The sequence below is a fragment of the Prorops nasuta genome, unplaced genomic scaffold (genome assembly GCF_024137725.1).
Source record: "Prorops nasuta isolate Cenicafe-Biocafe unplaced genomic scaffold, Cenicafe_Pnas_1.2 PNAS00006, whole genome shotgun sequence".
Classification (NCBI taxonomy): Eukaryota; Metazoa; Arthropoda; class Insecta; order Hymenoptera; family Bethylidae; genus Prorops; species Prorops nasuta.
The window spans coordinates 4,756,525-4,770,258 of record NW_027116803.1 but is presented as its reverse complement, the minus strand read 5'-3'; the positions used below and the strand labels follow the sequence as shown (position 1 = coordinate 4,770,258).

At 39.8% G+C, this 13,734-nt stretch overlaps 1 protein-coding gene across 3 annotated transcripts in view; it reads left to right on the top strand.

Moving 5' to 3' along the window:
• Positions 1-1,647: 1,647 nt before the first annotated feature.
• LOC136774351 (lachesin-like) overlaps positions 1,648-13,734 on the top strand; it is a 159,039-nt gene continuing 146,952 nt past the window's right edge. For 2 of the 3 annotated variants that reach the window (XM_066728587.1, XM_066728585.1), the window contains exons 1-3: positions 1,648-2,712; positions 4,928-5,128; positions 9,989-10,100. In XM_066728587.1, coding sequence (XP_066584684.1) covers positions 10,028-10,100 — 73 coding nt within the window. In that variant the 5' untranslated portion in view covers positions 1,648-2,712; positions 4,928-5,128; positions 9,989-10,027. The remainder of the gene's footprint in view (positions 2,713-4,927; positions 5,129-9,988; positions 10,101-13,734) is intronic. The other variant, XM_066728586.1, reaches the window with a different exon arrangement.

Genomic DNA, 13,734 nt, shown 5'->3' with positions numbered 1-13,734 from the left:
AAACCGTCTTCACATCGATATTTAATTGGTAAAATTTCACGAATTAATTTTTACCCGGGATATACCTGCATAAAGTTAATTTTAGCATGGTACAATATTGATTGAGGAATACGAAGAGAAATCTTGACTTTGCGTGGCTATAATATAAATCGTCCGAGTTTATGCAAAGACCTGGGAAATGCTCGAAACTATGAATAGGAAAATTTTATGTTTATCGAAAGCGGTATTAGATTCTGAATACTAGTCGAATGCATTAAAAGGATTTGAAAGAGACTGCTGGATAAGCTTTTCTCCGAAAGTAGCGAGGAGTTCGTTAAGCAAGTGAGTTGAAGTCGTTATACTATATATATATAAAGGGGGAAGCATATCGATGATGCGGGATAGTCTGGCACTGCGCGCTGCTTGAAAATGTTATGCTATTGGTGCTCGCTGTTGCATTCTGAGATATAGCCTTTCGAAGATTTGGGATTCCATGGGCTTTGCTTTGCTTGCTTACCAAGCGTTTCTGGACAGGTAGTAGAAACACAGTACAGATTTCCTCTTTTTCTCCCCTTTAAAGGTCCTTATATACTTTTCATAATTTTATTTTTAAACCCAACTTTCTCGTCTCTGGTACTATATATATATATATATATATATATACTTTTCCAAACCTTACCTTTCATTCCACACTTTTAGCAACGATGCAAATCGTTTCGTAAAACTAACGGGTAATTTAAGCTCAAAGAATTTCTTTGTTCTTAGCATTCTATTGTTTTCGACGTTCAAATAGCCAGCATTACACTTTGCTTTTTGGTTTATATCGACGCTCTTGCATCCGACCATTAACGAGTCAAAGAGTCGGATAGCTGAAATATTGATGAAAAATTTAATTGCAAATCATATCTGATCGCTGTCTTTCTCAGCGAGATTATTCGATGCTTCCAATGGGAGATTAAAGATATAGCCATTGACACAGCCAATCGGACACAGAAAGTTCTCTGGTATTGAATGGTCGGACGGATAGCATCGAATTCTTCAAGGAGCGACGGCCCTTTGATTCCTGGGCTGTGCATTCGTATTGCGTTATCCGCATGAAAATGTCGGGATCGATTCCCGATGATCTTTTTGAGACGGTGAAGCGTCCGTGTCCGGGCAAACGGCTCAATAGGATATCGTTTTTCATAAATCTTCTGGCGGACGTGCAAATTCTTAGATGGCTACACTCCAGCGTCGACAGGAGGGGATAAAGAAAGGAAAGAAAGAAAGAAGGAAAGAAAAGGAGGAAAAGAGAGGATGAGAGGATAAAGGGAAAGGGAGGCGGGGGTGGTGGTATGAGGGAGGAAGGGGAAGTGGTGAGTTTTCGGAGGAGGCAGGCATCAAAGAATATCCCTCCTACCTGAGAGTATCGTCGCGGCGGTGTCAGGACCTCGTCGGGATCGTCGAGATGGTCGGGATAGAAGTGAGTTAGCGAGAGTGGAAGGGGTTAGAGGGGGTGGACGTCGAGCGAGTCTGAGTGGGGGTGGGGGCGGATTTTCGGTGGGAGTGCGCTCGCGCACGAGAGCATCGGGCACGCGTGCCGTCTCGTCCCGTTTCCCTTCCCGAATAGTATATGTACGAGCCGTGCTGTTGCGGACCAGTAGCACCGGCAGCATCAGCCCACGTCGCCGTCGCCGTCGTCGCCGTCGTCGTCGTCGTCGTCGTCGTTGTCGTCGCCGTCGCGTCGTGGTGCGGTGCTAAAACTGCGAGACCTCGTCAAGCACATTTCTCTCGCCTATAGCTCCCTCGAGGAGCTTTGATTTGTGATCTGGTCTGACTATATCCATCCTTAACCACTCGTCATTTGCCCTTCCTTTCGCGTTTGGTCTTCCAGTCTTTGACCTCTAACCTTCGACTTACATTCTATCGCAACGTGGTGCTGTAATGGAGCTGCCCAACCTTATCAACCTCGTTTACCTTGTCTCCTTGAAATCCGATTGATCCGTCTCTCTATTTTCACCTTTCTCCACTTGTCACTCTCTCTCTCTCTCTCTCTCCTCGTCTCCGGTTTTCCAGTCTTTGACCTTCAACGTATCTCTACCCTATCGCATCGCAACGTGGTACTGTGACAAAGCTGCGAGACGTCGCCAGCCTCGTTTACCTTATCTCCTTGATCTAAAAACAACCTGTTCCTCCACTTCAACCGAAAAATGCAATTCCTCCGTTCTACCTGGTTTTCCGGAATTCTCCTTTGACCTTCAGTCCCGTGCTTTTACTCCATCACCTTCCATCGTGTTTCAGTGAAAGAGCTGCGAAACGTCGTTAGCCTAGTTTATTCGTTTCCTTGACACTCTGTTTACCTGTGGGTCGCTCCATCTCCATTTTTGTCCGCGTTCGTACCTGTCATTGCTCTTCCTCTATCCAGTCTATTAGGATTATCGGTTGACCTTCGACACTCGCTCTATCGTATCGAATCGTGGTGCGTAACAGAGCCACGATACGTTATCAACCTCGTTTACTTTTGCTCCTTGATCCTGCGTCTACCTGTCTTTCCAAATCCACCCCTTTCCGTTCGCAACTGTCATTCCTCTTGCACCACCCGGTCTTCCGGACTTTGACCCTGTCAACCTCTGACCTTCAACCGATTCACACCAGTGAGCCCCGTCGTCTAAGCTTGAAACGCGCTACGTGACCTTAGTGCTGCTCTTGGATTAATACGATCGACGACGGAGCGATTAAATTAAGTTTACCCTGGTTAGTTAATTAATCGTCCTAATTACCTCCTCTCTTTCATCATGCTTCTTATGCTCCGTTCAACTATGCTTATACTCTTGGCGCTTTTTTAAAATAATATTCTCAGCTTTTTTACGTTAGATTCTCGTTTGGTTTCCAGCTGTGACGATAATAAAGATACATTAGTAGCTTCTCATTAAAACAGTATATACTTGTTGACCAGGCTGAAATGTAAATGTGAATTAGTTGCGGATGTTAAACACGTTGAATTTTGAATAGCAGCGGGAACAGGTCCACCGTTCTACTATCGTAATCGAGTATGTCTTCGAAACGTCACATGCTGTGCTAGTTTGTCGTGGCGTGTAAGCGCACTAATCCGCCTATCTCACTTACCAACGCACACTCAATCAGACTTGTCCTCGGAGAATCTTACGGATTAACAAGACTATTGATGCGCGTGGCCATAAAGTATAAAGAACCCGTTATTACTTGTATTTAAAATGACGATCAATAAATAAAAAATGAAACAGTATTTATTATTTTTATTTTTAATCAAATCTGTCTTTTCAGTTTTCTTGCAAAATGTTCAGTGAAGTTTATTATACGAGTGATAAAGTGAGCCTTATTATAAACCACGGGAGATAGAACACACGCGCACACACACACACACACCCAACACTAACTGTGTTTGTAATTATCGAGAATACAGTTGAAATTTGGACTTTGATCTTGTCAAAATCTAATATAATAATCGACTTTAATCACTTAAACTTCGGTATCTTGAAAAGTTGAAATAGGTATAATGATAATTAGGTTTGGCTTCATTTTATCAAATTTCTTAAGAAATAATGGATTTCTTATCTAGAAATAGAAATTTTAAGTTAGTTAAATCGAAGAGAAGGTTGTTATATGAACCATAAAAAAGAAAATTGTTAAAATCTGCTCGAGGAACGTATATATGATGCGTAGAAGCAACATCCCTGGAAGTAAATCTGGCTTAAAGCCATAGCTAATCTGTCGCGGCATGCCATCGCGTTAAACACTGCTCATGACATTGATGCGGCGCAGCCTCGCCGATATTATGTTCCTAAATTCTAAATCATCTTCAATGTGCGCGCACGCACAGTTTCCTCTTCATTCGCTTAATTAAATCCAAATTTTCATTCGCGAAATCAATGTCTACCAAATTATATCTCTAATATTATCTTTCAAAAGTTAATATTAATTTATTTCCTGCAGAATAATAAAATCAAATAATACTGAAGCAATAAATATTAATGAGCATTCAATGGTTTCAATAAATTAATTTAGATCTTCATATTGAATTTTTAATATTTGAGCAGCTTCGGCGCACGCGCGAGTATTCCAAACCAATATATAAATCATATTATGTTCCTATTTTATCAAAAGTTAGTGACCTGCCACTCTTTCATCCAACTGGACTGAGTTACAAATATAAATTCGGAGTCATGCTATAATTAAAATCAAATATCTCATTTTACCATAAATTAAATATGTATGATCGATAAGAATACAGTACAGGTAATGAAAGGTTAGTTAATTGACGAACAATTAAAGGAGTATTTTTTTTTCAATTCATATTTAGCCCACAGTAATAGACCTTTGTAAAAGGGTGGAATAAGGTTGGAATCTAAACGATTTTTCGTGCGAGTTAAATGCGTTTGATCGTCGTTTCGTGTATCGTATTGCTCTGATTAAACAAACAGAAAAAAGGGGAAAACGGAAAAACAAGTAGAAAAAGAATGGCGAAAAAATCTTGCTAGCTACGAGTGCATTGGAAAGCTTGACGTCCGTGAAGCGGCTGCGAGATTTATGAGGATCACGGTCGTATCGTTTGCCCACGGACGGTCCAACGGAAGTATAATATTTCCGGATCGATCGTGCACCTGATGATCGGCGGACATCGCCATCCGAATGAACGATCACTCGGTAAACTCTACGCGACAACGCTGCGTGCATGACTTTCGCATATAAATAATGCCTAAAATTTATACTACTCTACTCGCATGATGCCCGTATTAATCATTTTCTGACAAATTCCGATAATTATGATTTATCTTAGTCAAGAAATATTACAAAATCATTTAGTTCATTTATTCTCTTTCCCACAATAACGAAGCTGATGAAAGCACACGAGAATCTCTTAATTTTATTGCAAAGTATCAGTATATAGTTGAAAGGAGCTTCTTCTTTATACGGACTTTGTATATTATAGTGGTAATACGGTAAATTCAAGTAGAATTTGGAATTTCCTGGAGAGTTTTCAAAGTGAAGTGCAATAAATGTTTCATAGACAGCATCCGCGCTGCTGATAATACGAAAACATCGACAAGCGTTGGGACAACCATAGAGCCAAAGTGCTACGCAAGGATTCTCGACGATATGTCTCCGGAAATCCACCGCCTACCGTGAAAAAGTACGTACAATCTAGCATTTTGTCGAATACCTGCAGTTTAACACTGTATTAACCACACTTTTTGTCCAAACTTTTCTCTAAAATAATCCAACAACTTTTTCACTCCTTTCAAGTTGGAGAAGTATTGTCCATGCATGAAAAGTATAGATTAAAATATAAAAATACAGGTGTACTATTACATATGTATGTATATCGATAATGAGCAAGGGAGTTTTTAGTTACACGTTGTCTGTCATCGACGAATCTCGCTTTATATATAAATCTTCCCATGGTTTTCGCCTTCTGTTGATGATTTCAAATAATCCCTCGAGTGCGCTTCAGTCTAAGAGCTCTTGTAGTTTACAAAGAGATATGGCAGTAGCCAACTGAAAGGTGTACTTTGAGGCATCTTCGAGCAAACACTATACTATAGACTTTTTTCAATATACACACTTTAGCCTTGGTGTATTTTAATCTCCTAATAGCGAAAGCTTCGCGTAAAATGTCACTATCAGGTAGGCAAAAGCTCTCCATGGTATACGAGCTGCGATAATTTTAAGTCTGTGAGTGCTCGTGACCAGTTTTCGTTGATTTCTTCCCCCGGTTCGTTTGAACGGCCAGCAGCGGTGAGAACAACTTTCCTCGTTAAGAACGCCGATCTGAATGAGTCCTTTCTTTGCTCGCGCCATCCCCGAAGGAACGCTTCTAAAGGACTCGTCCTCCTTTCTACTGCCTCTTTCGTCCAGATCTTCCTTCTTCTTCTTCTTCTTCTGCTTCTTCTCTCTCACTTTCTCTCTCTCATTTTCTCTTAGTCTTGCCTGCCCACCACCACCTCCTCGTCTGCTCCCAATAGTACTTCGTTCCAGACGCGAGTGCATTGGTAGTTAGAAACTTTTAATATTAGATAAATGAGCTAACCCATGATTGTCTACGCGAACATTGCCGAAACGATCGTAACTGAACTTTCAAACTTTACTCTATTGAGTAAAAAAAAAAAAAAAAAAAATAGACTACTCGAATACAACGTCTTATTGTTATAGTATTTTTTTGATAAATGTTGCATCTTATGGCGAGTCGCAGGCAATAAATAAACGTAGGATAAATAAAAGTTTTGATAAACAGTTGAGATAAAATGATAAGAGAGGAATATTGTTAAGGGGAAAATGTGTTGGTAGAGGAAGGAGTGAATGGAAAGGTTTACGAGTGTATCGGGTAGGATCGCATGTCCTCAATTATTCGCAGGACAAACGCCAAGGGTCTTTTTGTCCCAGCCACCCCCTCCCCCCCCCCCCCTTCCGGAATGTAATTACGAGCATTTTGTCGCAATCGCGCCATGTGTTTGTTCTGAAGTTTTGCTACGGAATCCACGAGCCAGAAACAGAGGTGAGACTTTGAATGCGGACGTGAATCAGAGTCTCCAAAGCGCCACGCTGCAAGCTCCAGCCGTTCGCGTACTTGGAAATTTACGGCCTGTTCGAGAAACTGCCACGCTCCGCGATTAAAGTGCCGATGCAACGCTAAAATCTATCACCGTATCACTTGATAATCCATCCTCGAGATTATAATTAGTCAGAGTCCAATTTGTACTTTCACAGAGTAATATTACAATATATATATATATATATATATATATATGTATTGATAATTAATCAAATGAAATATATAGGAACGAAGGATTTTTTTATGTTTAAATAGCTAATAATTAAAAGTAGCGCTTGTGTAATTTTATTGTTACTGATTTTGACGAATTATGAATTGTTGATAGCTCTCATCTATATATATGTACGTTGAACTGTTTGACATTTTTTAGTCCGAATTGAGCAGGATAATTTTCAATCGTGTCATTTTGTGTCACATATAGGAATATTACTAAAATTGAATACAAATTCCAGCGATGAAACGTAAAAATAATCCGAAATAACCGATCGGCCACAAATGTCCCGACTGTTCGCGCCTCTTTATACAAAATTACTTCGTCTGTTTCAATTTTTGTAGTCGACACAATAATCCTCTTATGGCAGTATACTATAGTAATAGTTTAGAAAATTTATTAGCGCTTTTTCAGGATCCATTGTTTATTTCTTTTTTAACGAAGGCTAGGATTTTACGAGTACTAAAAATTCTACCATCTCAATCGTTCCGCGTGTTTAACAGTGAATCATACAAACCTTTCGGTTATTTGAGTTATATAGGAGCGGTTTGATTTCGCCAAACAAATTGCATCGTTGACTTTTTACGACTTGCAGCTGAGAAATGCGTGACGCTGACGCCTCGTGAATCGTGCAAAAAGAGTACGCCCGGGTAGTAGTGAATTTATGTATCATACATATATATACGTACACACGGTAAACAAAAAAGTTGTATATAAATTTCTCAGCAGACGCACGGCTATTATACTACAATAGTAGAGTTTTCACGCAAGTACATGACGTTTATACGACCTGAAATGTTTTCACTGCTGCTTTTTGCATCAAGCCAACTTTTTCAATGGTCCCGGTAAAACTACCTTCGTGCATAAATCGAGTAATCGGTATTTTACAACTTTCCACCACTATATCCGATAAATTTAAAGCATTAATACCTGCCGTTCGTTATATTGCTTGCGAGTAATTCCAAAAAATCAAAATAACTTTGCGCTGCACTTGACAAACTATATGCTTTTTATATGCGTAACGGAGAAAGTAGTACAACTTTTTCTATCAGCCCTGCTAGACTTAACGATATTTCTTGTCAATGTCAACGGGTAATTCGTGTTTACGACACTGCGGAGCATTCCTGCAGTAGGTTAATCTAGGGGGGAGCATTCTTTTTGTGCGCGGATCGAGGCGGAGAGTAAAGTACGAGTCGAAGCGAGGAAAATCGAGGAAAATTAAATAAGGATGTTATAAATTTGTGAAGGGAGGATTCAAGTGGAGGATCGTGCAGGATCCCCTGGGAAGGTGGATGACCGATTTCCGGTACTCGACTGACGTTTAATGAACGTTGGCAGACGTTTTGATTTATAGGACAGTTTGATTTCCGAGCGGGGCACAATAACCGCCAATTTGTAAATCGCGTCGTAAATCTGCAAGCGGCGGTTCGTGTGCGTCGCGACGGCGCTGTTTCCTCCCAACGATTGGTTACCTCGACCCATTTGTCCATTTGGATCAAACAATTGGCGCCGTTAAAAGAGACTGCCCGTGTATACACCGCTGTAAACATGATTTCGACAGACTTTCACCAACAACTCATTCGGACTTCACGAAAGCTTTGCGAAACACACTCGTCATGTCAATTTTATGCCCTAAATATTCAGTGCTATAAAGTCACACACGCAATTTTATCAATAATTTCCTGAAATTTTCATGCGTAGCTTGGATCGAAATGTCTGACTCGTGTATGGTTGTATCACTTTTTAATCAATTGGGTCGGATGATTGGTAAAATAATTGTATCTATGATCACTTTATAGACATTGGCGAGTTTTTGTTATCATTTACTTAAGGTTTAATTAGAAATAATAGTTTTGGACGAGCTTACGAGAAGAGTTGAGAGACTGATTTGAAAGTTAGAGTCATTTATTAATTGCCTGCGCTAAGTCGTTAGGTCGTGATAGAAAAGCTGGGGGGGGGGGGGGGGGGGAAACGGTGGTTAAGGACGAGCTACCGTGTGTAAAAGGTTCCATGGAGGATAGCGTGGGATAGCGAAGGATAGACTTCGGTTTTCTCTGAAAAGGGTTGGCTGGAAAGAAGTTTAAAAATAAAACACTGCAAGACTACGGTGTCAGCAAGCAGAGCTGGTGTTAACCGAGTTTACTAATTATGGAACGAGCACGATAGCGGGAGTCGCTGCTGTAATTTCAACGGTGCTGTGAACGTGTAAGCGTTCCACCAGTAACAAAGATTTTCCACTGCTGAGGTGTCCTCTGGTTATTGTTGTAAATACACGTGTTAATTAACTCACGTGTTAATAAACTAGCCGTGATACCGTGTTTTAAATTGCTTTTTGTTGATTCTTGAATAAATTAGTAAATATTCTCTTCCACGAATCTCTAAATTTCATCTTTGACTAACAGTGTTATGTTATACGCAAAGTTATTTTTTGGCAGATATAAAAAATACTTTTTTCTCCAATTTTCCCTCGTAACCTATAGGGATAGCTATGCTATTATACATGATCTGTAGGAATTGTTATACTGTTTGTATTCTCTCTCTCGCTCTCTCTCTCTCTCTGCACTTTCAATATTAAGAATATTTACGTTTATAAAAAATTTATAGGTAGCTTGATTTTTTACACTCGTACGTAGCGTTGATTGCGTTGATACGTATGGAAAATTGACACAGGAAATATTTATTTGAAATTTCAGTTCTTTTTACCTTTATTCGAGAGAAAGATCACTCTGTGATCTTTGATATGAACGTTCTTTTTAGTTTTATTTTTCAGCAGACAAAATTGGTTAATTTATTGGGTAAAAGCTTGAAATATTTTAGTGATATGAATTGCTGGGTTTCGCTTCAGATAGGTTTTTCCTCTATTTTGATTTATTAATTAATCTGGAAGATACATACGTAGTACATATACATATGTGATATAATATAAAGTATGTATGCGAGGGTGGAATGTTCCAATGCGTATAGTTTTGAATGTGGCGTATATAACCGTGTCTCTCTCTTTTTGAATAGCGTGTATGGAATTCGGACCAGTGGCTACGATTGACACTGCACTTTCGTTAATTATCACATTCAAGCGTTTATTTTTTATATTTTAATGCTTTTAGCTTCACTTTATTTAGTGATTCATTAATCCACGTCGGATTGTCACTGCAAAAAGCAGATTCAATCCAAAGGCATTGCAAAAATGTTTCTTGATAGAAATCTAATGGTATATTTTTCTGCAATTACAGGTGTGGACTCGAAGAAATAATTCACAAAACGGCGGGAAAATGGCGGAGAGACATGGGAGGAATCGGTACCTGACCATCAGCATGATCCACATTATCACGATACTCTGTCAAGGTAGGAATAATATTTCTTAAGAAATATCCAATGCTCTCCTCGTCACTTTTAATTAATCTCAGAACTTGAGAGCTTAAAAAGATTTGAGCGATTATTAGATTTTTAATTTAAAAGCATGATTAGCACTTTAATTACGTGAGAGTGAATGCGGTCAGCGCGATAATTGAGAATATAATGCGACTTATGTAGATGCATAGGAACTTGAGATTGCTGGGACTCGGCAACTCGACTAATAGCACGACGGTAGCTCGTAATTATTGTTAAATAAGAAAGTAGCACCCCTCTAACAAGATATATTAAAGAGCTGCTAGGTAAAGTTCGATACACTTTTAGTGGCCATTTCCAAAGTTTTAAACGATTTGAAGTAATAGCATATAACGCCTCAGATCTTATACTGCCGCGAGAGAGGGTAGATAAGGTAGGAAGGTTTGTATACTTGTGTTGATGAGCGAGGGAGATAGAGAAAGAGCGGTGTCGGGGGGAGGGGGATGGAACAGGGGGTCTGGGGGTGAAAAGAGCAATGGGAAGAAGGGGGGGGGAGGGGGGGCGCGGAGGCAATGAGAGAAGAAGAGGATAACGTTGAACTCTTTCCATCGTCTTACGGATCTTGCGCGCAAAATACTGGCGTTAAATTCAATCTACACCTACCTCTATAACTTTGTAATCTTCCAATTAAAAGTACAGCGATGTTGTAAGAAATTCCATTATTTTACCAGACAATAACGAAGCTTCGCCACGAGTAATGTGCATGCGGGCTGCGCGTTCAGCTTTTAATTTAAATGAAATTGGATTTTCAATAAATAATCGGGTTTTTTTGCATTAAAATACAAAGTTTTCAGTATATATCACGTATTAGATTATATAGGTATGCGCGCATGGATAAAGTTGCGATATTATTATTGTATTTAGAGAAAGCAGCCGGTAAATTATAACTGTGCGGACGCGCGCGTTAATTTATGAATGCCACTCGGTGTGTAGTGACGTAGCAAAAAGATTCAACGCTCTTATCACGAAGGAAGAATAGGAGATTTAATAGTAAACGTTTAGCGGGAGGGTGTACGTGTCAAAAGCAGCAGTGGCCTCTGCACTTTTGCCGTCGCGTTTGTCATGCCGTTTTCCAATTTCTCGGGCGCCATCGGCTGCCGCTATAATCGAAGATGTCCTGCATTATGAAAAAAGAATCACTTTGCCTAACACATCCTTTCTATAACTGTACGCGTATGGCCGGAGAAATCTCTTTTGACTTTGCAGAAGGTGCCACCGTCGTATCATGCCAAGAATTTCTAGTGACACATGAAATTCCGATAGAATATAGGATCAGCATTTATTCAATCGATAAATCCAACCATTTACCTTTTGCAATATTTCTCTATTAACAATAAATATAGTTTGCAGTATCTCGCGGAGAATCGTCGATAGAATTTCCTACCCTCCTATAGCTTATTTTGCACAGGTACAATGTTACATTGTGTATAGACAAGCATGCAGGGTAAGGGAAAGGAAGCGGGTCATGAATTATCCGATGAATATTAAATTCTACATAGTTTATTTATCGAGCAGAATTGATTAACGGAAAATTGATAAACGCGAACCTTTCTCGTAGTTATATAAAAATGAAAATTCGAGTGATTGGAAGACCTCGAAGCATTTGAGCAAGGTGGGGGTGGTAATATTAGATCGCTTTGAGACGCTAATTAAACTACATATTAATAACGCAGCGAGTATGTGCAATATCGTGCGAATTCACGAGGGAAGGAGAGAGAATGAAGACAGCATGGTCGAGAGAAAGGGAGAAGCCTGGGAAGAGCAGAAGGCAGACCACTTTAAGGACTTTGCTTGCATGCCAGCCAATCAACATAGAGGATCAACATATGCATACGAACGAGCTCAATGTCGACGTCTCACGTCTCGAACAAATTCAAATCGTCGAGAATCCCAGCAGTGACACCTCGTACTATTGTCACTTATTTATATTATAACCACTGCAATGCGAAGCAGAAATGCTGCTCGGTGCCTTCCAATGTGACACGTTTTCGAGTTAAGACTAATAAGAACACTTCATCTTTACCCTCCAATCTACCTGCTCATCAGCACTGTGACTCATACCTATGCCTAGACCCCTATTTCCTCGCCACTAATTTACCTCTTGAGAGAGAGAGAGACGGAGTTTCCACAGATATGTATACGTACAATTACCAAATAACACTGTGTACGCTGCAAATCCTGATGACAATCCTCTATTAAGTATATTTTCGCAGTGATTTCTTTCCTACCACCACATTATTTGCAATAGAAATTATTAAAATGATTCTACTTCTTTGAGGAGAGTAACCTCTTGCTGTATTTAGCCTGCAATAATTTGGTAAAGTACGTATGAAATTAGGTAGGAGGCATTATATGTAAGCTAATAGGAATAAAGGTTGATCAGCCCTCTCGCTGAGACGGAATGACGAGGGGCTTTGGAACAACGGGGTGTGCACAGCTTTTCACAACGTGCATGCCTCTTTGTTTTACGATGAGTTTAAACCGCGAGCCTTTCCACTCTGTCTGATGAAAATTACCAAAATTGCAAGAGCTTATGGGTATAGCGCATACTTATAATGCGTTCGTGATATAATTAAAAAATATATATGGTTATATTTATTATTATGATTATTATTTACCACCAAAGTTTAAAAGCATTTATTAGCTCGCGAACGAAGGGTATTCGCCAAACATTTTTCGATCCATGAAGGACAATGAATTTATATCTGTCAGCGATATTATTCAGGAGCACCGGGGGCTCTGTATTTTTTCCGTGTCGGTTGCGCGAATGGAAAAACTTCCGGTATTCCCTAGTTGGTAGTAACGCAACTTTGCGAATCCTCAAGTGCGGCTTTTGCCAGCGCGGTGCCGCAGAGATAGAAGGAGGCAAGGAAGGAAAACACAAAGGAGGGAGAAAAGCGTGTGGAAATTCCGTGGAAAAGCTGACTAGAAGAGAAAAGGGTTCCGGTGTGTAGCAGTGTATATAGGTGACTGTGCGTTTAAAAGTTTTTTCCTCGCTGCGTTGTACCTTCAATTGCTCGGTCGGTTCGCTGTCGTGACGTCACCAGCGTCATCGTTACGCGTAATAAACGATCGGTCTGGTAAATGCAAAAACATATTTAAGACGTTATCGCATCCCGAGGCTGGCTCGAACAGGTATTCAAAGTTAAGACATTAAATCCACATTAGTGCCGTAGTTATACCAGCCTTATTTGTAGCTCAACCCAACGTCAACTGGGACGCTCGCATACACGAATTATTTGCCCAAAACCAATTTCATCTAAATAATTGTGTTGAATTTTTCTTTCTGCTCGCGATAACAGCAAACGTCTACCTATCAAGATGTAAGAGAATACTGTACCACTGCAATGTGTGGCCAACCTCCCATAAAACCAGCAAACCTGACGTGCAATTTTCCACTGAAAATCAGTCAGGACAATCAGTTTTTCTCAACAAAATTCTCCAAAAAATTGTATTCCAGGTGTTTCTCCTCTAGCTCTAAATAGTCCATTTTTTACAAAGTTTATTAATGACGCTTTTGGCAAAGGAAAATTTATATCTTGCAGAAGCTATTGGGTTTATACATATATCTAATCTTGATTGAATTAAA